Source organism: Sciurus vulgaris (assembly GCF_902686455.1).
Source record: "Sciurus vulgaris genome assembly, chromosome: 2".
Lineage (NCBI taxonomy): Eukaryota > Metazoa > Chordata > Mammalia > Rodentia > Sciuridae > Sciurus > Sciurus vulgaris.
In genome coordinates, this window is record NC_136462.1 from 32,671,725 (window position 1) to 32,697,439 (window position 25,715).

General features: G+C 37.2%; 1 protein-coding gene and 1 long non-coding RNA gene across 11 annotated transcripts in view; both read right to left on the bottom strand.

The window, feature by feature from the left end:
• PCNX1 (pecanex 1) overlaps positions 1–25,715 on the bottom strand; it is a 164,057-nt gene that overhangs the window by 5,498 nt on the left and 132,844 nt on the right. For 9 of the 10 annotated variants that reach the window (XM_079127061.1, XM_079127062.1, XM_079127063.1 and 6 more), the window contains 9 exons: positions 15,992–16,245; positions 13,580–13,810; positions 11,161–11,261; positions 10,250–10,400; positions 7,393–7,623; positions 6,573–6,847; positions 4,734–4,939; positions 614–1,056; positions 73–213 (listed from right to left, as the gene is read on the bottom strand). In XM_079127061.1, coding sequence (XP_078983187.1) covers positions 73–213; positions 614–1,056; positions 4,734–4,939; positions 6,573–6,847; positions 7,393–7,623; positions 10,250–10,400; positions 11,161–11,261; positions 13,580–13,810; positions 15,992–16,245 — 2,033 coding nt within the window. Of the gene's footprint in view, positions 1–72; positions 214–613; positions 1,057–3,509; positions 4,183–4,733; positions 4,940–6,572; positions 6,848–7,392; positions 7,624–10,249; positions 10,401–11,160; positions 11,262–13,579; positions 13,811–15,991; positions 16,246–25,715 lie in introns of those variants that run through there. The other variant, XM_079127060.1, reaches the window with a different exon arrangement.
• On the bottom strand, positions 20,321–20,886 carry LOC306654008. Its single transcript, XR_013761862.1, has 2 exons — positions 20,487–20,886; positions 20,321–20,418 (listed from the first exon to the last, which is right to left on the bottom strand). It is a non-coding gene; the product is annotated as an uncharacterized lncRNA (long non-coding RNA).

Here is a 25,715-nt window from a genome sequence, read left to right on the forward strand (position 1 = left end):
GCCAAAACCAAGTACACGAGTCACACTATGAAAAAATGCTGGAGAAGCAAGCATCTTCAAAAGAGAACTTACATGGCCTTCCATGCCCTCCTGAGGACTCCAGTCTTTCCAGCTGTTTCTCCCAGCTTTTAACCGAATTCCCTCATCAGGCCACTGTAGCTCTTTCCTTTTTGACAGGTTGATCCCTTCTAGGATTTGGCTGGGATCCACAATCTACATTGTAAATAAACAAAGATCATTTACAATTCATTTTTTTCTTGATGAAAATAATACAATCCCAAAGAAAAATTTCTTTCAGGGGACTCTTTATATTTCAAGATCTCTGCTGACTCAGTGGAAAAAAAATTCTAAAGAGCCGCATCCTCAATTCTTTACAGCCTAGTGGTAAAGGTGACTGTGGTGGTTGGGTCAATGCTGAACAGGGAACAAGTACTGCCACTGCAGACATTGTTTGCTATCCATTTTCAGATTGGCAGAAACTTTTTTTCCAGCATTCATTCAAAAGTGCTTTAATCTTCTGAATAAATAATATAGAAGGCTGAGAGTTCTGCCTCAACTGTAAGACATAAAAACAAAAAGAGCAACAGAAATGCAAGACTCTGGGCCTACTCACTTGGACTCTGTAAATCACTTCCCCCTTCTTGGCGTGTGAATTATTTGTAGGACTTAAGGTGTTGCCTGGCTGGGCATCTGTGGCACTGCTCTGACTCCCCTCTGTCCCAAGAAAGCCCACAAGAGTGTGATGTTTGCAGGCGGGGATGCTTTGGCTGGAGCTGCTGGAAGAAGGAAGGCCATGCTGCACGCAGGCCATCCCGCTCTGACTGGAGGGCTCCATCTGGTTCACCATAGAGAGGCGGGACTGGATGGATGATGGCAAGTTTCGAAGTGATATCTGGCTGGTGGAAGAGCGCCGACAAGGCACAAATCCTGTGGTGGACATCCGGAGAGAGGAATGCCGGCTGCTGTAGCAGTAGGAAGACTGGCTGGCCACAGAGGCCCGAGCAGGGGACTGTCTGACCAGACTCGACTGCACAGAGTGAGCGCTGTGGCTGGTGCCTGCGGGAACAAGGACAGCCTCACTGGAAGTGCAAGAAGTCACATGAGGTGTTTCTATGCTGCAATTTCCAGACTTTCACCCTCATTACTCAGTAAGTTTACTTGGTAAAAACTTAAAGTTACCAGAAAGAAAGACATAAAAAACTTAGAGCAAATGTCAGGATTGGGATAAATTCTAAACTATCTTTCATAGAAATACTTCTTCAGGACAAGAATATTTCCTTAATACATCAGAAATGAAATATTTCACAGAAATGAGTCAAATATTAAGAAAAAATACATGTAAGTGAGATTATGCAGAAGTGGAATCTAAAAAAGTCAGACTCAAAAATAGTGTAGAATAGTGGTTGCCAGGGGAAGGGAGAAGAGAAATGGGGTGATGCTGGTCAAAGGGTACAATGTTTCAATCAGACAGTTCTGGTAGCTCTGCAGATGAGCACAGCATGGTGACTACAGTTAGTAATAATGTGCTGTATGCCTGAAAACTGCTAAGTGAGCACATCTAAAATGTTCTCACCACACATTAAAAAAATGGTAAGAATGAGGTGATGGATATGTTAACTAGCTCGATTCAATCACTTCACACTGCCTTATGTACCAAAGGTATATATGATCTTTTTGGAGATTAGAAAAAGACAGATGCTTATGAAAGACCGGTCACGTGGCAAGCTTTCCAGATGCTATTTCTCCAAATATACTACTGCCCTTTTTCATTTATTCCAACAACAAGCAACTGCCTCTCGAAAGAAGCGAACGCTACCCTGACCTCTCCATGAAGATTAAGGGATCACTACTGAATACAAATTATCAGTGACAATGAATAGTAGGCTCCTCTATGTCCTTTCTCAAGTGGCTTGATATGGTTCTTCAGACTTGTCTTTTTCCTAACTCATAAAAGTAAAGTGAAGATTATTAGGAAATAATCATTAGTTACACTGAAAACTTAGCTATGGGTATTTTATACCTGAACATAAAAAAGAGCTAATCAATGTTAAAAGTAAAAGGTACATTTAAAGAAGCACATCACTTTGAGGGAAAAAAGAACAGTGTAAATGTTGATCATATATCTTCTGAAGAGTCTTAATTCTAATTCAATTAGATTTTTTTAAAAAAATATAAGTAAAAGTTTTGAAACTTTATCTATGCAAAGCAACAGGAGGAGAGGGCAGTGCTGACCCAACGACCAGATGCAGGGGAACAGATGAGGCCTGACTCCTGCTGCATGCCAGGGCTCTGGTCAAAGGTGAATTAGTAAAAGTACACATTCATAACCTTGTGCCAGGGAAATTTTTCTTAAACAGGATAAGGAAAACACTAATCATAAGGAAAAAGATCAGTGGATCACTCTACACTGAATTTAAATTAAAAATTTCTTGTGTTAACTGAAATAAATCAAACTCAGAAGTTAAACATTACATGTTTTCCCTCGTATGTGGAAGTTAGAGAGAAAAAAGGGGAAAAAAGGTAGCAGGTCTTATGAAAATAGAAGGGAGACGATGGGGAAGGTAGAGGAGGAGAGAAAAGGGAGGTATTGGGGAACTTAACTGACCCAATTATACTGTTCATAAATGTGCATAAGCAAATTGGTAAAAATGAATCCCACTATTATGTGTAATTATAATGCACCAATAAAACAAGAAAAAATAAAATAAATAAAATTAAAAAATTCTCATTGACAGAAAGCAATCCATTCTTCTTCTTTTTTTTTTTTTGGTACCAGGGATTGATCCCAAGGGTACTTAACCACTGAGCCACATCCTCAGCCTCTTTTAATTCTGAGAGACAGGGTCTTGCTAAATTGCTGATGCTGGCATGATCCTCCTGCCTCAGACTCCTGAGCTGCTGGGATTACAGGCATGTGCCACTGCACCAGGCACAAGTCACTCTTCAAAAGAAGAAAATGAAAAGCCAGGGGAAAGAATGGGAAAAGATATTTCTGCAGTATGGAAAATTAACAAAGAATTCGAATACAGAATACACAAATATAGAATAACAAAAAAAGATAACTGTAAGGAATCCCATGAAAACCACGTTAGACACGGGAAATCACATAAGGGAGTTTATTAAGCAAACAGAACAGAGTGTCTCCCTGCAGGGTAAGAGAGAAAAGGAGAGGAAAAGAGAAAGGGCGCGCACAAGAAAGAGTGTGGAAAGGGAGGAGGAGAAAGTGAGTCAGGGGGAGAGAAAGCATGGGAAAAGATGTTGGCGAAGTTGTAATTCCGCTGGGCTAACAGGGGACCAATAACGGAGAAGGATACTTGTAAGCCGACCCATGAACCAATAGCTAGCTAGGATGTTCACAGACTGACAGCAGTTGGGAGGCGGGGAAATGGCTACAAAGAGGAAGGGCAGGGAGAGCAGCTTTCAGACTGACAAGCTAGGTTGTGATGCAGCGGAAAGGGCCAGGGAGTAGCTTTGTGTTACAATAACCAGGTAGAAAAATAGGGAAGAAAGAACAGGCAAAAGTCATTTAAACATTTCTAATCTTGGGTATTAGAGCAAAGCAAATTAAAACAATAAAATCAAAGACTACCCCACCCCTATGCCTGCAAGCAGGAGCAGAGAGGAAAACTGATGATACTCCAGGTGGGGAGATCTGTTGGTGACTTAAACTCCTTCACAACTGCTAAGTACACCAACCAGTGAGAAAACTTTCTGGGAAGATTTTTGGCATTAGAGTCTTTCTCAAAAGTTCTGTCCTGGTGAGTTCATTTAAAAAATATCCAGCCTAAGAAAACAGTGATTACAAAGCTTTATTATACAAAGACTATTACAATATTATACTGAAAAAACCCAGTCACTGTTCAATAGATGATAAATAAAACATAATTATATATTATTAGTATTTAAAATGGCATTTTAAATACTGAAGAAAGAATTAAAGACAGGCAGTTAGTGTAGATAGGTAATCTTGTTGGATAATGAAGATGGACGCCAGTTTGGGTCTGGGAAGTTGAAGGCAGCCTTTGGGGGATTGACATGTTAATGCCTCCAGAGCCCTTTCTCCTCCCTTACCTAGATAACCTACTCCAACTCCAATATGTTGCTAAGGTAACCAGTCCCAGGAATTGCCCCTCCCTGCAGGGAATTGTGAAAGTTGTTAATTAATGCCTCCTGGGCTGGTGCCTGCTGGATTACTCCATTTGGCCCTTCCCCCTGCCCATCTGCTTTCTTACCTTTTGGCCATCCCACCAGCATCTCCTGGGCCTAGTCACATACAGGAAGGAGAGAGACAAGGGGGAAGAGGGCAGGAAAACAAAGAGTCTAAAATGTATAAGAGGGGCAGAACGCTTTCACTTCTTGGGAAACCAGGACACTAGTTATGGCCCCCTTCTCCCTCCCGGGAGGAGTCTGTATTACTATTTTTTAAATAAACCCTGCTTTCTATGCTTGCCTGGGTGCACTTCTCTAATGTTCAAACTTCAACATTGGAGGAAGCAGAACTCATCACTGATAACTGGCAGTATCACTACCAAGTAAATATATACCTATATATCTCAAGATTTTACATACATCAATTATTAATAAAAACTTGGGTTAATGTACAACTGAGTGTCAAGCAATAGATCAAATGATCTATTTCCAAGTAGATAAGAAGCATTCCCCTCTTTCTACACTCGTAACTGGCCCCCATGCCTAAAAGGTTCATATTAAACAAAAATCTTCCCTTGTGTTACCTAGAGTTGGAGGGTACGATGTGGCAGGCGGATGGAGTCCAGTTCCTGATCCCTGCCCAGGATTTCCAGAGCTTCCCTGGGACATGTTGCTGTGGGGATCATTGGCAGTTGTTGCATTATTACCCACACAGGAAGTTCCACCTCCAGTATCAGAATCTTCAATATTGCCACCACTGTTACATCCGGCTCCACAACCTTTCCTTAGTCTAGGATCAAATACCAAAGTAGAAAGTATTATCCCAAGATCACTACAAAATTGGTAATTCATTTCTTTTTCCAGCTATTCTGAGCCATTAACACTACCAATATTTACCTTTCAAAGTCTTCTTTTTTTTTTTTTTACATTACTGGGTACTGAAACCAGCGTCTTGTGCATGCTACAAAAGTTCTGTACTACCGAGATATACCCCCAACTCTGTTTATTTTGTTTTCAGATAGGGTTCTACTAAGGCGACCAGCCGGCCTTGAATTTGCATTGCTTCTACCTCAGCCTCCAGGGTAACTGGATTCACCGTGTGTACCATCTTGTCTGACCCATTTAAAAAAGTCTATGACATAGGTAATAATAGAAATAAAATCTGTTTCAAAAGAATGGCTTCTTATACTCAATGCCTCAAATCTTTCCAGTCTTCTTCACTTTTATATCCTCTGTCATCTTTCCTAACCATAAGGAAGAACTGTATAAAACACAACTGCTCCATTAAGATCTTAGATGGAAACAGAATTCTTGGCAGTGTCTGTTTACTGATCCCTGAAGTGTGCAATCCCTGAAAATCCAGTGAATTCATACTGCTACTGGAGCATCCTTCAAGAGAGGTGCTGTATTCATTTTTCCTTTTGTTTTGTTTTAATGTAGGGTGACTAAATGTCCTGGTTGGCAATGACTCTCTCAGACTGGCAGTGAAAGTCCTGCATCCCAAGAAAGCTCTCAGTCCTGGGCAGATCAGAACAGCAGGTGACCTTATCTCTATGGCATTTCTCTTAGGGGGAAAGAGCTTAACTTCTTCAAGGCAATTCCAGCACAACAGGCAATTTTTAGAAAGAAAAATTTTTTTAACACTACCCTGGGTTTCTACATTCCTTCTTCTATTTGGACAGGGACCAATGTTAAAATGGCAGGACTTGACTCTTTGAACATCGGGCACTTGCTGGAAAATTTTTTAACAACTCTTTTAAGAGTTTCCTGATCTAATCACCAGAATGTTTTCCTTAAACTCTGATATTTAAGACTGAACAACTCTTGAGAAACTGAAAACAACATTCTGCAATATATTTTTACCATTCACCAAACTGCGATGCTCCTACATCATATACTATAACTTACTACTCAAATGGTACAGAGAAAATTCACATGCACCCTAGAGCACACTAGAAAATTGAGATTTTGGAGATGACTGGATTGTTAAAAAGGCAGAATTTCTGCATCTCACAACTATGAATTTCAACATGTAAAAAGTATTCCCCCTACTGCTGGAATAAAATGATAAAACAAAACAGAGCAATGAGCTTGAAAGTTTCTTCAGTGTTTTCTCTTAATCTGCTCTGTTTGCTGTCTACTAGTGGCAACATATGGCAACAGGATAAAAAAAATTAAAGGATTATTCAAGGTTCAGACACTAGAGCAGTGATTCTTAACCAGAGTTATATATTAGATTTATCTAAAAAGATTTTGAAGATAAAAGTGCTCAGATATACTTCCTAAAGTTCAGATATAATAGATTTATATTGTGCAGGGCATGTATATTTTTTTCTGTAAACTTCCCAGTGAGCAAATGCACACTGTCTAAATAAGGAGGGCCACAATATACTACCACAGAAAAATACAACCCCATGGCTTACCTGTGCCAGGTTGACACTATGAAGTTTCTGATATTTCCCAAGCTGATAGGTCCCCCAAGAATTTCTTTAAGCTGTTCGTGGCTATCAGAGTAAGAAGTTGTCAGGGGCGAGACAAAGATTGGGTAGCCAATAGGTTGGTCACAAGATGAGTTTATCATGTTTCGAAGAGCTTGCTTTGCATTCTGAATGCTACCTCTCTCTGGATTACGATTACGAAGAAAAACAAGCTCCTGCTGTTGCCCAGCCCAAAGACCTCGGACACATTCCTTATTCACCTGGAAACCAGAACATGAGGAACAAGTTAAGGGGCTAAGGGGCCAAGAATACAATTCAGACAAACAGCAGAAATGGGAGGGATACTAAAGAGAGAATGCCAACCCACTATGAAAAGTGATAAACAAACATGAATAGATGGCATTTGAATAGACACACACACACAGAAAAAGAGTGAACCATCTACAGTTCGCTTCTAATCACTATTTAGCTATGCTATTATTTTGTAATCTAGGAATTGAAACTAACAATATGGTGCGGACTTGTTAAGAAGAGATGCTTCCCAGATTGCATATATAAAAAATAAAAAGACCTACCATGTAATGAATTTAAGATTATCAACACTGAAATGAAAAATTTTGAGGTTTTATATAGAACAAAAGAAAATTTCAGGACAGAGTAAATGACTGATACATTAAGTGCTCGTAAATAATAAGTGCTGACACAGTATGGGAAATGTATTCACATCTTAAAAATTGTGTTCAAGGTATCTATTTGTGGATTTTTTTTTTTTTTAAAGACTCAAATCAATGTCTCAAAAACTTACTTTAATGACCCTAAAGCTCAGGTAACGCCTATTGAGCATGATGATTTTATATTCATTGGTGCCATCATCCATGACATGCCGCAGAGCAAGCAAGGAGGGAGAGTTGGCAAGGACTGCACTCCGCCACGCGGGGTCCCCTTCATGGGCTATCACGAGGTTCTTTTCATGAGATACAATGGCCTCATAGAGCACAGTAGGGTCGTCATATTCATCTGGAGAAGTGAAATGATCCTAAACACACAGAAATACAAAACGAGTTTTTTAGGAAAAGAAGAAAATGACTTCCAAGATAAGAATGAATTATATAGTTACTAAGTGAAAATTCTTATAAACGGGTTTAATACAAATATTTTCTATCCAATAGTATTAGGGATAAATTATAGATTCTTAATTATAACCAGGTTAGGAATTAGTTAACTACTGCTATACTGCTTTATTGTCAATTCTTCAATCCAACCCTCTCTTCTACATTTAGATAAATATCATTTCCAATCTTTATATATTGTCTTTTTCTCTTTCAAGTTGGTTTTTTATACCTTTAGTCATATGTGCTTTTCCTGACAAGACTGTTTACTGTTACTAGTTAAAGGGAGATCTAAAAGAGGTCTCTATCATCATGTTCTTTTTAAAACTAGGTATTTTTCACATAAAGCAATATCCCTGGGGAATTCTAATATCCCATTTTATCTTGCCTCTCTCTAAGATACAGTTCAAAGATCTGAATTTTTTGCACAGATTTATTATCCTGATCCTAGAGGAACTAGTAAAGTTTTCCCTAAGGAGCCACTTGGTCTTAATAACTACACATTCACTTGATAAGTATTCATTATCTACCCTGTACAAGATTCTGTGGCAGGCAGCATAAATGAAACACAGGAGTATATGAAATGTATCACCTTTTACAAACCTACAAATTAATAGGGGATACAGGACATATATAGAAATAATCATAACACAAACCTGAATTTCTGAAATGACATGTCATTAAGGAAATGCTAATATTATACTGGCTGCCTTCATATTTACAGTTAGGAGGCTAATAAATGTCTACATTCAGGTAAGTAACTCATTGGTACCCAAACCCAGTGACTGAAGAATGTGTTCCCTGAAGAAGAGTGAGAGTATGAAGGCAATTGTCCAAAGGATGCAGCCCCTAAATCTGGGCTAACCAAGACTATGAAAATAATACTATACGTGTGAATGACACTTCATAATGTAAAAATCATATTTCATTTGACTCATACAACAACTCTGTCAAGAAGGTTGAGATAATACCTGAATTTTACATGTCTCAAAACTGAAGCTCAAAGGAACTGAGCTGTTTGCTAGGTTTCAAAAGATCACAAATTGCAGTGTCAGAACTTCAATAGTACTACTAAAACTTCCTTACAAAATTCTCTTGAATGCATGCTCTCAATCTCTTGCATAAGAGTCCTGGACCCTGGTTCTGTTTCTAAAGTACCCGGTCTAAGACAACCTTTATCACCTAACAAACGAATCAGCAGTCTTGGACTTTTGAACATCAAAAAACTCTCCTTTCTGTTAACACTGAGTTTGCATTTCCCATGCCACCAGATATGTCACATTCTGTACTCTCTTGTAGCAGTCACATTAGGGAAGGAACACTATCTTTGTATAGTAGCGTTTATACAATTATTTGAATGAAAAATGAAAGTCCAGACTTAGGAAACAGTCACATTCCAAATAAAATGGACACAAAATTACAAATCATCAGGCATGCCAAAAATGGAGAATGTTTAATCTTGTTCAAATATTTCTTTTCATTGGGCTTAAAATGTGACAAATTCTGAAGTTTAAAAAACATTTTAACATGTGAAGTCATTATCTTTTCCTTTCAAATGCACTGAATTTTGTCTTAAAATTCTAAATCTAATCTAAATAAGGACTACAGATCCCAAATGAAGATTTTCTCCATTCCATTTTTCAGAGGTTTTCAAAGAGTCTATCCTAAACTAGTAATGCTCCTAAAGAATATAGGATAATAGCTTAAATCCAGTATTTTTGATAGCAGTAAAATCATTTGAAGTGTAATTCACTTTATATGGCGGGGGGGAGGTGGTGGTGGGATTCAACCAGATTTGGGCACAGCAGATGAATTTACCACCTGGTCCTCACCATCAGATCTGATTAACTATAGGCAAGTGAAATGAGGAAGAACAACTACCAGTACATAATTTCACCATATTTTTTTTGAGGGACTAGGGATATAACTCAGTTGGTAAAGTGCTTGCCTTGTGTATACAAGTCGCTGGGTTCAATCCCCAGCACCACAAAAAACAAACCAAAACAAAAATAAAAACAGTATTTTTTTGAATAATCTAGGCTTGGAAATTCATTGTGGGACCTCAATTTAATTTTAATACTCTAGTTGGATTAATTAATTAAGGCTAGATTTGTTCTAACCGCTTATTATTCTATGTAATACTATAAGTGAAACCCACCTCAGTAACAACAGCACTTACATCACTGAAGTGTTACTATACCACATTTGGAGCTGGTGGATGTTCACTCAGAAGGAGGCCTAAATGATAAATCATTTGAAGGCTAAACACGTATTGTAGGAATCAAAAGCCTATATTTTCAGCTTGTCATGGCTTTAATTTTTCTTCGTGTCCAAATTGGTCACTCTCTAATATTAATATTCACTTTTATTGTATACATTTAGAAACACAGGTTCAGGACGCTAAGATTAAATGTCTTGCCCGAAACCAAGTTTTTCTTTGGTCTAGAAGAGAACGTTTCTCAAAATGTTCCTAAACACATAATGTGGAAGTCAAATGAAGAAGTTCCAGTAAACCCCAGTGATGAATTAAAAAAAAAAGTTCATTTTTTTTACCTGATGAAGTTTAATGGACATACGGATTCCAGGGACTACAACTTTTCTTAGCAATTCCATGTCAGCAAAGATCCATTCATCTCGAATTGAAGAAATACGGAAATCTCCTTTAAATAGGGCATGCAATCCATAGAGGAATGACTCTAAATTACTGTTAAGATTGGAAATAAAAGTTCATGTATTTTGGCAAAGGTCTCCAAGACACTGATGCTTACATCTGGTTGTGTATCAGAATCATTTGAGAGTGTTTTGAAAATACAGATTCCAAGAACTAAAGTCAGAACTCTTAAATCACAATCACAAAAGACTGGGCCTTGTTTGATCTGGGACCCTTGTGCATGAAGCACTTTAACAGTGAGTTCATGAAAATAAACTCTTATAGGCAAAGAGAGCCTATAAGTTAAAATAAATTAGTAAGTGTCTAATGTAAAACATGTAATCACCAAAAACTTAAAATATGCATATTTCTTAATTCTAATTTGTTTGGATATATGTTAATAAATCTAGTTTATATTGGAGTCCCCAAATCTAACATATAACTATGTTAGAAATATAAATGTTCTTGACAAAGAATACAAGGAAAATGGAGAAAATTAAAGTAGGTATATTTATTAGAAAAATAAATGTAAATGGGACTCCTCCCAATTCAACTTTATAGGGTGATTTTATTTTAAAATGTCTTAAATCCATTAAATCATCATTATCAATAGTTGTTCACATGTGAATTTTAAAAGTTCTATTAACCAGTTAACAATACTCAACTATATGTTTACAAAAAGATCTATAAAAATATAAAATCAAAGGAGACTTGGAATAAAGTAACATAAAATGACTGCTTCCATAAAAATGATTTCAGATTTAGGTTACACAGCTTCTCATACTCTCCTTGAAAACAGAAATGGCTGCTTTACCTGGACATATGGTGGGACGCAGTTCCCAAAGCTCTCCGTCCTAGAACACAGAGTCCATAACAAAGAGTCACCAGTGATGAATCTTTGTCCACATCCAGAGGCTTTAAAAACCAAATAACATTAGTTATCAGAAAGGTAATAAAGTATTTAACAAATCAGAAGATATGTAATCAATAAACTGCAGAAAGGAGAAAGAACTAGTATACAATTAGAGAAGAAAGAATGATTTTTAAAATTTCTGTATAATATGCAAGTTAGAACACTGCCTTGGAAGGAAACTGGAAGAAGAGTATGAGGTAGTTTCTTACTATTCCAGTGTGGGCCTGAGAGCTTGAAGTCAGTAAATCTTTATGGCTGAGTTTTACCATAAGAGGTTATTGGGAATGGTGACTCAGAGAACAGAATGCATGGTCTTAAGGAGGTGGGGGATAATCTTGCTTAAAGAAAATCTAGAAAACTTAAAAAGAAAAACTCAAGTAGAAAAGGGAGACTATATACCTAGAAAAACACTACTAATAATTTTCCTAAAGGGATTAATATGAGTAGAATATAAGTTAGGCTAATCGGATAATAAGCTCTTTGAAGAGACTGGAGACATCCACATTATCAGATGACCTTAGTAATTATCTTTAAGAGAAGGATCCAGGCTGGGGATATAGCTCAGTTGGTAGAGTGCTTGCCTTGCAAGCACAAGGCCCTGGGTTCGATCCCCAGCACTGCAAAAAAAAAAAAAAAAAGAGAAGGATCCTTAAGTAGGTAGAATGCAGCCTGTTTTGAAGTAGACAGTGAACTCCAATACCACCTAATTCAGAGAAAGTATATTAAAATATGACTACTCTCTAGAATCCCCCCACGAAATAAGTCCAGAGACTCAAGAACAGTATGCAAAACATTTAAGATGTATTTCATACACAAAAAATAAAAATTGTTTGTTAAGACATGTGGAAGAGGTTAAACTTTGAGATCTTCCATTTCCAGATGTTGTCCGCTAATGTTTTTTGAGCCTCTCATGAGGTTATTTTATCCCAGTTATTATTCCTTCTTTAAAAACACGTCATTCTGATAAGTTTATGTTGCACACCTAGCATAAAAGCTCAAAGACCACTGCTCAGAGAAGAAGTACAAGGATGCTCCCATTCTTACTGATAATAAAAAAGATGCTTCTGGACATATTGGCACACAACTGTAATCCCAGTGGCTGGGGAGGCTGAGGAAGGAGGATTGTAAATTCAAAGATAGACTCAATGACTTATTGAGATCCTGTCTTAAGATATATTTTTTTAAAAGTTTAGAGATGTGGCTTAATGGTTAAGTGCCCTTGGGTTCAATCCCCAGTATAAAAAAAAGAAAGAAAAAGAAAAAAAAGAAGATGGTGATTGATAGGGTATCTGAAAGAAACTAGAAAGTAAGGACTAAAGATGCTAAATCTTAAAATAGCCAGTGTACACATCCAAGGCCACAATAAAAGAACTGGTTGTCACGGTGCCTTACTATGCTCCATGATATCAAATAAAAAGGTTCCTGGTGGTTCAACTACACAAGGCTTTTGCTTCAAAAGCAATACAGTGGTGGCAGAAATTAGCTTTGGAATCACAGGGCTTGGTACTGCAGTTCTGTTACATGCAGTGTGACCAGCGATGTGAAGCCACTGTCACTGTCCTAAGACCTAGAAGAAAGAGGTAGCTGCTAAACTCTGTAAAGTATCTTATCTTTAGGATAAAAGGAGCCGTCCAAATCTGAATTAAAATCACACAGGTGACTCAAGATTTTATAACCCTGGTCTAGACTTAACAAATCAGAATTTCTCAAGTGAGGCCTGGTCATTTCTACATTTATATGTACATCACTGATCTAGATGTACACTATCCAAAATAGTAGCCACTAGCCACATGCACTTTTTGGATCAATTAAAATCAAGTAAATGTAAAGTTTAGTTCTTTAGTTGTATTTCATCACATTTAGAGTATTTAAAGCCACATGTAATCCTGGACAGCAAAGAATACTTCCATCATTGCTAAAAGATCTACAAGCAATGTAGATTTAGACTTTGTATTTAGGGTAAAGATATTAAATTGAACATTTAATTATTCTAAGTTTGGTGGGCAGCCTTTAAGAAGGAATAGATTTTGAAGAATAATTAATGCATGAAATTCGAATTCGTATATATGCATGTGCATATACATGGTGAAGGGATGCTACCTGGACAGTGAGGTTAGGACACTGCAAAAGAAATGAGAGGGGCCACTGTCTTAATCTGTTTGGCAGAGTCGGATTGACCCTATTGTAAAGATCTGATAGGTTCTCTAACTTAGAATAGAGAAAGAAGCAGCTCAGGAAAAACTGACCTCATAATAACTAATAGGGATATTCTTTCCATCTCTGGATTCAAAGAGTTGCAAATGAAATAAATCAACCTTACCTTTGCTCTCCGAGAAGAACAGTACTCTATCCAGTTAAGGTAAATCACACAGAAACTCTCCCTGGATATGCCTGCCAATCGATGATCATAGTCTTCATCAATGTTTGGATTAAAGGTGGGGTCCACATCAACATAATTTCGATCTGCACACAGACGGAGTCCTTCCTGCATTGTCTCATTAGCTAGCCATTCCTCTAACTTAGAGGATGTTGTAACATAATAAATTATACCCTAACATGTAAAAGACAGGAAAAATTTTAATTAAAATGCACTTTGAAGACATTTTTTAAATTCCCTGTATTATATTAGTAATTAATATGGCTAATAAATACAGATACTGCCATTAAAACGTGATCTGAACAAACTGATTTTTCAGTGTAATAAAATCCAAATGTTTCTTCAGATTTTATAATCAGAAGTATTTTATTTATAGCTCAATACTCCATGTACACATTTTAAGAATGCCATAAAATACCTCAGGCCTTTCTGGATGAAAAAAACATTTGATACTTTAAAATCACAACTATAAATTCAGCAAGGCCACTTGTAGCTTATTGATTTTAGTGCTTTTGATTCAGGATATTTAAGACAGGTGAAAAAAATTCTGTCTGCCCTTACTTTGAAAATTTTCTCATAAAGTTATTAAAACCATCTGGTGTTCTTAGGGTAAAGTTATATAGTTAATCACAAACAATGGAAATACATATGCATATATAAATACATACAAAGAAAAAATGCCACATACACACAATATTGTAAACTCAATCTCTCTAGCCTCCAGAGGCTAAGTTGAACCAGAAATGGAAAGCCCAAAGTTCACCTCAATCAATATAAGTAAGGTACAACTTAGAGGCAAGAGCATAAAATTCAGAAAAATCAGATGTGGATCATTAAAGCTTAGCACACAATTCCCTCTTTAAAAATATTGGCTTTACTTAGAGGTCCCCAAACCTCTACCATGCTGTTTTTCTATAAGACGTTTAACAAAAAAATAGAATATTTTGTTCAGTAAAAGATTAGTTCTGGGATTAGGGATTTAGCTCTCAGTGGCAGAGCACTTGCCTAGTATGTGCAAGGCCCTGAGTTTGGCCCTCAGTTCTGAAAAAATAAAAAAAAGATTAGCTTTGCCCAATGAGAGAGGTCTAGCCTTTGCTTTCAGGTCTCAGGAGGGAAACCTCTAAGCCCTTAGAATGTCTTGGCTGGTAAGAGTTTATTTGGCTGGAGGCCTAGAACCACACAGTATGAACCTGACCTCCGGAAGTCCTGGAAACTTGGTCAGTCATGTGGTGATCCATCAGTTCTATATGACTGCACCCTGATGAAGGCTCAGGGCACCAAACTCAGAAGAGCTTCCATGGTGTGGCAGCACTCTCATACTATCGCTACACCTTGGTGCTGGGAGAAATAGGCATCTGCACAACTCCACTGGGAAAGGACAATTGAAAGCGCCTCACCATGGTATCTCTGGACACTGGCTGATTTTAATCTGTATCCTTTCCACTGTAATAACATGAATACGGTATGAGTTAAACAGCTTTGCTGAGTTCTACGAATCCTTCTAGCAGATGCCTGAACCTAAGGGTGGTCTGGGGGACTTTGAAATTGAAGTTGTTTTTAGAAGTGAGGGTGGCCGTTGGGCCTCCTGAATTTTGTAATAAATTTTTAATTCAGTTTGTTGAATGCAGTGCAAAGCAGTGATTAACAGCAAAGGCACAAGAGTCAGATATGCCTGAGTTTTAAATCCCAAACTCCACTTGCTAGTTAGAGGATCAAGTTAACTTTTGCTCCTTAAGTTGTTCATCAGTAAAATAAGAAAGCAACACTTCTTTAAAGAATTAGGTAAGAACTGAACATGGCGGTACATGCTTATAATCCCTGCAGTTTGGGATGCCGTAGCAGGAGGATCCCAAGTTCAAGGCCAGCCTCAGGAACTTAGAGATCCTGTCTAATAAAAAAAGTGGGGGACGGGGACTTGGGGTCTAGCTCAGTGGCGGAAAGTCACTGGAGAGAAAAATAACAAAAAAAGTAAGACACACGTGTGTATGCATGCATGTGGAATATTCCTTAGCATAGAGCCAAAAACACAAGCTACAGATGCTAGCTAAGTTTATTAATGAACAAATAGAGTAAGTTCCACAAAAGAAAAGAATAGCAAGATTTTTTTTTTTTTTTTTTTTTGTGGTGCTGGGGATTAAACCCAGGTCCTTGTACATGCAAGGCAGGCACTCTACCAACTGAGCTATATCCCCAGCCCAGCAAGACCTTTGTAGGAATATTTTTATTGACTTTTCTGGATACCAGAGAATTTAAACCACTACTTAGAAACAAAGCAGGAATTTAAAATATGTATTTGTGTGTGTGCTTCCCAAATGCCTCCCTTATCCAAAGATCTAACTAAGCATCGACCCTTACCTTGACGTAGTAAGTAGTGAGTACTTTCCGAAGATCAAAGACTTGAAGCATAGAAGCAGCACTATTATCAGTGATGCTATACCCCTCCAGAATATACTTAGTGACTATCACTTCCCAAGCTAGCCAGCGTTGGCTAAAAGCGGCGTTAAATGAAAGCACATGAGGAATATGGCCAGGTTCACAACAGCAAAATCCTTCATCTTCTTCTACACCTTCAGTAATGGCCTCTACTTCCCGTTGTTGACAGTAGGTACCTTTAAAAAAATGAGAGAGAGAGAGACACACACCATTATGAACAAAGGCTGGGAAAAATTAATGGCTCAAGAACACAAGAGATTAGAAAAGGAGTCTCATTTTATAGCAACTAGAAGTATGTAACTGATTTACCTTAGAACATTCAATAACAAATTGTAGCAAACTCCAGAAACCAGGTATACTATAAAATTCCTATAGAATTCTATAGTAATTCCTATAGAATTAGCACACTAAAGGTGCCGAGAATTTGTGCAGTAAAGAAAGATCTTTAGTTAAGACTCATGGATTTCCAACCTTTTCAAATGTGTTTACAACTGCATTCAAATCAAATGAAAGCCAAATGAGTAAAAGTACATCTCCTTAAGAGCAGTAAAATTGGGTGTGGTGACACATGCCTATAATCCCTGTGGCTTGAGAGGCTGAGGCAGGAGGATCAAAAGTTTGGGGGCCAGTCTTGCCAGCTTAGAAAGACCCGGTATCACCAAAAGAGTGTGAAGTGGGGTGCGGTGGGGAGGTGGGGGAGTTAAGGTGTAGCTCAGTGGTAGAGCACTTACCTAGCACATACCTACCCCTAGTTTCAACTCCAAGTACTGCAAAAATAAAAATATAAAACAAAAACCCAATGGAATGATAACTGAATCATCCGAGGCATAGGGGTACAGCTAGCTAGACATGCAGAACACAGAAGAATCTGAAATCCATTTAGAATCATTCATACTTCAAACAGAAGTACTATAGGTATCCAGGTTATTTGGTTCTATAACTTCTACTAGTGTATTACAATTTAATGTTAAGTAAAAATTAAAATTTTTTCTGTTCCCAATTACAATAATTGATAAGATTACATTGTTGGCACTTGAGACTTACCTGATGATATAAATTGTATTAGGTATGAGATCTGATTATTTTGCACTAGCAAATAAATCTTTGAAGTTACATTTTTTAATACAAGATACTTACTGAATAATCATTCTTTGCATTAGCAGTACTAATACAAAAACAGACTAAATGTAGAATTAGACACAGAAACCTAACATCAGAAAGATATCACCATTTCACTAGTGTTAATTTTATTTTGTTCTGCAGTCTTGCTTCCATTTAATTTGTATGTTTCTTATGCTATGTGAAGACTCAAACTGATTACACTTAATTGCCTATAGCACGTATTTAGGTTATACTGTATTTAAAATAAATCATACAGAATAACAAATTTTTGCTTTAAAGGGAACATATACACCAAGCAGGTTTTAAAACCACAGCTCTAAGAGAAATAGATGTGAGGTGTGATGAATTAAAAAAAAAAAAAAAAGAAAGGCTAAAAAAAGTTATTGGGGAGATCCAAGATGGTGGACTAGAGGGAGGCTGCATTCCTTGTTGCTCAGTAACTTGGGTTTCAAGCAGAGGATATCTGTTTCTTGGTGAGGCAGTCTTTACTGCTTATCGATCCCCTGCTGTTTACCCCATTTGTCCGCTATGATCACCTGCAATCTGCCAGCATATTGACTACTTTCTGAGTGCAGATTGCGCACTGACTGGCGCCTATCATCCTCACTTGCCTGCCTCTTGCCTGCCTTTCACCTACCCATCACCCACTGCCCGACGTTCACCTGCTGATCATCCGACAGCAGCCAGCAGACCAACCGCAGACTGCCAGTGGATAGCCAGCTGCCTGCTATTGCCTGGAAGTCCATTGTCACAGAACCTGCAGGTTTGGTTACACGTGGCTGTCACCCTTTTGAGACAACACCCAGGATATGTAGGATCCCTGGCTGGACAGACCGAGCCCCGTCTCCAGGACCCCCAGAATGACTGATTGCACCCTGCCTCCAGGATCCCTCAACCAGACTGAGTGCACTCTGCCTCCAGAACCTCCAGCCGATAATGTCCACACCCTGAGCTGCAGTTCCACATTTGCCAACACATTTGGAAGCCAGAGCAGCCATCTGGGATTATCCTGGAGGCAGCAGCTCCCATCTTTAGGTGGGGCAAATGCCATCCTGAGACGCCTGCTGGAGACTGGAAGTTCATTGTCAGGTACCTCTCATACATCAGCCTACAGAAGACTGGGATATCTGAATACTATATGACTGTTATAGTGTAGATTTTTTCTTTTCTTTTCTTTTTTCTCCTTTTTGAAAAATTTTAAGTTTTTATTTCTTTACTTTTCTTGCTCTATTTTCCTTTTGTTTACCTGTTTCCTCAGACTCTCTTCCTCACTTTTCTCATGCTAACAACCAACTTCTTTTGATTACTTTCACTCTCTCTTTGATCTAAAACTTCTATATACGCTTTTCTTATCCCATTAACAGTTACATCCTACACCTCTCCCTATCCTTTGGTCCTCCATTAGAAACTGCAGACCTTATTGCAAATCTATTTGTTATACTATAGATAATAATTGAACTCATTCTGTTTATTATGACAATATTGTTAATGTCTTCATAGGGGCTATTTGGTTTAGGGTTGCACATCGTCTGTACTAGGCACTGCTAATATTGATCTCCCCCTTAAAGAAAAGATTTTGGAAACCTATAGGGTCACTATAAGCCTATGGGGGGAAACTGCAATTCCCCGGTCTGCACTATTAGAGGGTAAGACACATGAACAATATGAAAAAACAAGGGAAGAAAATGATCCAAACAAATCTAGATTCTATATTAATAAAATCCAGTGATGGTATGGTAGAAGAAATGTCAGAAAAGGGGTTCAGAATATACACAATTAAAATGATTTGTGAAGCAAAGGATGAGATAAGAGAGCAAACACAGGCAATGAATGATCACTCCAATAAGCAGTTGAAAGAGCAACTGCAGGAAGCAAAGATCATTTCAACCAAGAGATAAGAGATTCTCAAAAGCAAATGGAAATCCTTGAAATGAAGGAAACAATAAACCATATTAAAAAACTCAATGGAAAGCATCACCAACAGACTAGACTACTTGGAAGAAAGAACCTCAGTCAATGAAGACAAAATATTTAATCTTGAAAATAAAGTTGCCCAAACAGAGAAGATGGTAAGAAATCATGAACAGAACCTCCAAGAACTATGGGACATCATGAAAAGACCAAATTTAAGAATTATCGGGAAAACTCAAATTACTAAAATTCGTGATGAAAAAGGAAATATCACGACAGACACCACTGAGATACAGAACATAATGAGAAGCTACTTTGAAAATCTGTATTCCAACAAAATAGAAACAACCAAAGACAATGACAATTTCTAGAGACATATGCTCCTCCCAAACTGAACCAGGAGGACATACACAATTTAAACAGATCAATATCAAGCAATGAAATAGAAGAAGTCATCAAAAGACTACCATCCAAGAAAAGCCCAGGACCAGACAGATTCTCAGCCAAGTTCTATAAGACCTTCAAAGAAGAACTCATTCCAATACTTCTCAAAGTATTCCAGGAAATAGAAAAGGAGGGTACCCTACCAAACTCATTCCATGAAGCTAATATCACCCTCATACCCAAACCAAGAAAACACACATCAAGGAAAGAAAATTTTAGACCAATATCCTTGATGAATATAGATGCAAAGATCCTTAACAAAATATTGGCAAACTGTATCCAAAAATATATTAAGAAAATTGTGCACCACGATCAAGTGGGGTTCATCCCTGGAATGCAAGAACGGTTTAACATCCGTAAATCAATAAACGTAATCCATCCTGTCAATAGACTTAAGGATAAGAATCATATGGTTATATCAATTGACGCAGAAAAAGCGTACGACAAAATACAACACCCCCTCATGCTAAAAACACTAGAAAAAATAGGGACAGTAGGAACATACCTCAACATTGTAAAGGGTATTTATGCTAAGCCCATAGCCAACATCATTCTTAATGGAGAAAAACTGAAACCATTCCCTTTAAAAATGGGAACAAGACAGGGGTGTCCGCTTTCTCCACTTCTATTCAACACTGTCCTGGAAACTCTAGCCAGAGCAATTAGGCAGACTAAAGAAATTAAAGGGATACGAATAGGAAAAGAGGAACTTAAGCTGTCACTATTTGCTGATGACATGATTCTGTATTTAGAGGATCCAAAAACCTCCTCCAGAAAACTTCTAGACTTCATAAATGAATTCAGCAAAATAGCAGGATATAAAATCAACACGCATAAATCTAAAGCATTTTTATATGCAAGCGATGAAACAGCTGAAAGGGATATGAGGAAAACAACTGTTTGCAATAACCTCAAAAAAAAAAAAAAAAAAAAACAAAACTTGGGAATCAATCTAACCAAAGAGGCAAAAGATCTCAACAATGAAAACTTCAAAACATTGAAGAAAGAAATTGAGGAAGACCTTAGAAGATGGAAAGATCTCCCAAGTTCTTGGATAGGCAGAATTAATATTGTCAAAATGGCCATACTACCAAAAGTGCTATACAGATTCAATGCAATTCCAATTAAAATCCCAATGATGTACCTTACAGAAATAGAGCAAGCAATCATGAAATTCATCTGGAAGAATAAGAAACCCAGAATAGCTAAAGCAATCCTTAGCAGGAAGAATGAAACGGGGGGTATCACAATACCAGAACTTCAACTATACTACAAAGCAATAGTAACAAAAACAGCATGGTATTGGCACCAAAATAGACAGGTAGATCAATGGTACAGAACAGAGGACACGTACACAAACCCAAATAAATACAATTTTCTAATACTAGACAAAGAGGCCAAAAATATGCAATGGAGAAAAGATAGCCTCTTCAACAAATGGTGCTGGGAGAATTGGAAATCCTTATGTAGCAAAATGAAACTAAACCCTTATCTCTCACCCTGCACAAAACTCAACTCAAAATGGATCAAGGACCTCAGAATCAGACCAGAGACCCTGCATCTTAGAGAAGAAAAAGTAGGTCCAAATCTTCAACATGTCAGCGTAGGATAAGACTTCCTTAACAGGACTCCCATAGCACAAGAAATAAAAGCAAGAATCAATACCTGGATAGATTCAAACTGGAAAGCTTTCTCTCAGCAAAGGAAACTATCAGCAATGTGAAGAGAGAGCCTACAGAATGGAAGAATAACTTTGCCACTCATACTTCAGATAGAGCGCTAATTTCCAGAATCTATAAAGAACTCAAAAAACTCTACACCAAGAATACAAATAATCCAATCAACAAATGGGCTAAGGAAATGAAGACTCTTCACAGAAGAAGATCTACAAGCAATCAACAGATATATGAAAAAATGTTAAACATCTCTAGTAATAAGAGAAATGCAAATCAAAACTACACTAAGATTTCATCTCACCCCAATTAGAATGGCGATTATCAAGAACACAAGCAACAATAGGTGTTGGAGAGGATGTGGGGGAAAAGGTACACTCATACATTGCTGGTGGGGTTGCAAATTAGTGCAGCCACTCTGGAAAGCAGTATGAAGATTCCTCAGAAAGCTTGGAATGGAACCACCATTTGACCCAGCTATCCCACTCCTTGGCCTATACCCAAAGGACTTAAAATCAGCATACTACAGAGATACAGCCACATCAATGTTCATAGCTGCTCAATTCACTATAGCCAGATTGTGGAACCAACCTAGATGCCCTTCAGTTGATGAATGGATAAAGAAACTGTGGCATATATATATACAATAGAATATTACTCCGCCATGAAGAATGATAAAATTATGGCATTTGCAGGCAAATGGATGAAATTGGAGAATATCATGCTAAGTGAGATAAGCCAATCTCAAAAAACTAAAGGACGAATGATCTCGCTGATAAGCAGATGATGACACATAATGGGAGATGGGAGGGGGGCAAGAATGGAGGACAGAGGGACTGTATAGAGGGAAAAGAGGGGTGGGAGGGGTGGGGCAGAAGGAAAAAATAACAGAATGAATCAAACACCATTACCCTATGTAAATGTATGCTTACACAAATGGTATGCCTTCACTTCACGTACAACCGGAGAAACAAGATGCATCCCATTTGTTTACAATAAAAATAAATTAAAAATAAATAAAATAATAAAAAATAAAAAGGAAATATCATGACAGACACCATTGAAATACATAATGAGAAGCTACTTTGAAAACCTATACTCCAATAAAATAGAAAATACGGAAGACATCAACAAATTTCTAGAGACATATCATCCTCCTGAACTGAACCAGGAGGACATACACAATTTAAACAGATCAATATCAAGCAATGAAATAGAAGAAGTCATCAAAAGACTACCATCCAAGAAAAGCCCAGGACCAGACAGATTCTCAGCCAAGTTCTGTAAGACTTTCAAAGAAGAACTCGTTCCAATACTTCTCAAAGTATTTCAGGAAACAGAAAAGGAGGGTACCCTACCAAACTCATTCCATGAAGCTAATATCACCCTCATACCCAAACCAGACAAAGACACAACAAGGAAATAAAATTTTAGACCAATATCTCTGATGAATATAGATGCAAAAATTCTTAACAAAATTCTGGTAAACCACATCCAAAAACATATTAAGAAGATAGTGCACCACGATCAAGTGGGGTTCATCCCAGGAATGCAAGGTTGGTTCAACATCCGTAAATCAATAAATGTAATCATAACATCAATAGACTTAAGGTTAAGAATCATATGATTATTTCAATTGATGCAGAGAAAGTGTTCAACAAAATACAACACCCCTTTCATGCTCAAAACACTAGAAAAAATAGGGACAGTAGGAACATACCTCAACATTGTAAAGGCATTTATGGTAAGCCCATGGCCAACATCATTCTTAATGGAGAAAAACTGAAACCATTCCCTTTAAAAACTGGAACAAGAGAGGAATGCCCTCTTTCACCACTTCTATGCAACATCATCCTTGAAATACTAGCCAGAGCAATTAGACGGACTAAAGAAATTAAAGGAATACAAATAGGAAAAGAGGAACTCAAGCTGTCATTATTTGCTGATGATATAATTCTCTATTTAGAGGATCCAAAAAACTGTTATCATAGAAAACTTCTAGACTTCATAAATGAATTCAGCAAAATAGCAGGATATAAAATCAACACGCATAAATCTAAAGCATTTTTATACATAAGCAATGAAACATCTGAAAGGGAAATGAGGAAAACAACTCCATTTGCAACAGCCTCAAAGAAAAAAAAAAAACTTGAGAATCAATCTAACCAAAGAGGTAAAAGATCTCTATAATGAAAACTACAGAACATTAAAGAAATTGAGGAATACCTTAGAAGATGGAAAGATCTACCATATTCTTGGATAGGCAGAATTAATATTATCAAAATGGCCATACTTCCAAAGGTGCTATACAGATTTAATGCAATTCCAATTAAAATCCCTATGACATGTCTCACCAAAACAGAAAAAGCAATCATGAAATTCATCTGGAAGAATGAAAGACCCAGAACAGCCAAAGCAATCCTGGGCAGGAAGAATGATGCAGGAGGTATCACAATATCAGATCTTAAACTCTACTACAGAGTAACAGTAACAAAAACGGCATTGTACTGGCACCAAAATAGACAGGTAGACCAATGGTACAGGACAGAAGACCTGGAGACATACCCGCATAAGTACAGTTATTTCATACTAGACAAAGGTGTCAAAAACTTACAATGGAGAAAAGACAGCCTCTTCAACAAATGGTGCTGGCAAAATTGGAAATCCATATGCAGTAAAATGAAATTAAACCCCTATTTCTCACCTTGTACAAAATTCTACTCAAAATGGATCAAGGATCTAGGAATTAGGCCCAAGGGGAAGAGAAGAATGAAGGAACTTTGGATGGTGTAGAGGAAAATGGGGTGGGAGGGGGTGGGGGACAGAAAGATAGTAGAATGAAACAGACAGTATTAACCTATGTATATGTATGATTACATGAATGGTGTGAATCTACATTGTGTACAACCTTAGAAATGAAAAGTTGTACCCCATTTGTGTACAATGAATCAAAATGCAGTCTGTAAAAATAAAGATTTTAATAAAAAAAAAGTTATTTAGGCAAAGCTAAGGAACAATATTGTTTAGTACTGTATAATCCTCAGCAATTTTATTATTTCATTTTCTTGCTTAATTACATATGCCAACATTCAAAATTATTCTACACAATGATGATAAGAAAAACCCTTGTCTTGAACCTAACATTCACAGGAATATATGCTGTGACTGACTATCAATATATATACACAAACATGCTTTTCTACATATAAAAATGTGTTCAATTTTATAAAGTATCTTTTAAAAAATAAGGAAAATGAAATGTAATCAAATGTTTTCTGGCATTTTTAAGATAATCATGTTTTATCCTGTAACCTACTAAAACAGAACAAATTCTACTAATTTGCTTTCTAATATTCAATTTCAAAAATGAAAACTGGCTGAATTTGCATGGGGTACCTAAAAAGAAAAAAAAAAAAAAAAAGCACTGCTGAATCCTGCTTATTCTAGAATTGGAGAATTTTTGTATCTACAGACAAAAGTGAAATTAAACTGTACTTTTTTTGTACACCAGCTTTAGACTTACTTTGAGATCGATATTATACTAGTTTTGTAAAAAGCCCTGAGATGTTTTCTGTCTTTATCCACATGCTAGCACAGGTCAGAAGACAGAATTACCCATTTCCTGAGCCACTTTTTAAAAATATCATAGTATCTTTTGATTTTATGTGTTATTCCTTCATTTTATTCATCTTGCTATCTCTTTTGGGAAGTTGATAAGAATTTTATTTAAAAAAATTTTTTAAATTTCTTTTATGGGGCTGGGAATATAGCTCAGTTGGTAAAGTGCTTACCTTGTAAGCACAAGGCCCTGGGTTCGATCCCCAGCACCGTAAAAAACAAAACAAAACAAAAATTTCTTTTGCAACAGGGTCTCACTAAGTTGCTTAGGGTCTAAGTTGCTTGGGGTCTCACTAAATTGCTGAGGCTGGCTTTGAACTTGTGATTCTCCTGCCTCAGCCTCCTGAGTCCTAGGATTATAGGTGTGCACCACTGCACCCAGCTGATAAAAGGATTTTATTATTTATTTATTTCTGTACCAGGGATTGAATCCAGGGATGCTCAATCACTGAGTCACAACCCTAACCCTGTTTATTTTGAGACAAGGTCTCACTAAGTTGCTAAGACTGCTTTAAACTTGTGATCCTCTTGCCTTAGTATCCCGAATTGTTGGGCACATGCCTGGCTGATGAACAGTTTTTAAATGAGGAAATAACATAATGAGAGTTATATAGGTTACTTGGTTAGTGGTCTATAGAGAACAGATGTGGCAAGGAGAATTTGGCAATTCTGAAAGTTCATTAAGCTCCTTATTCAGAGTAGTAGAATAAGTGAATGGGATAATTAAATTAAAGGATGTTTTTGCTCTAACATATCAACCTCTTCCCCATAAGACTATCTACAGTTCCAACATACCCCAGTAAGGTATTTTCCTCAGAAAATGAAGTCATAATAAGTATAGGAATATTTATAATTGAAATAAGTTTTGAGACTTGTAA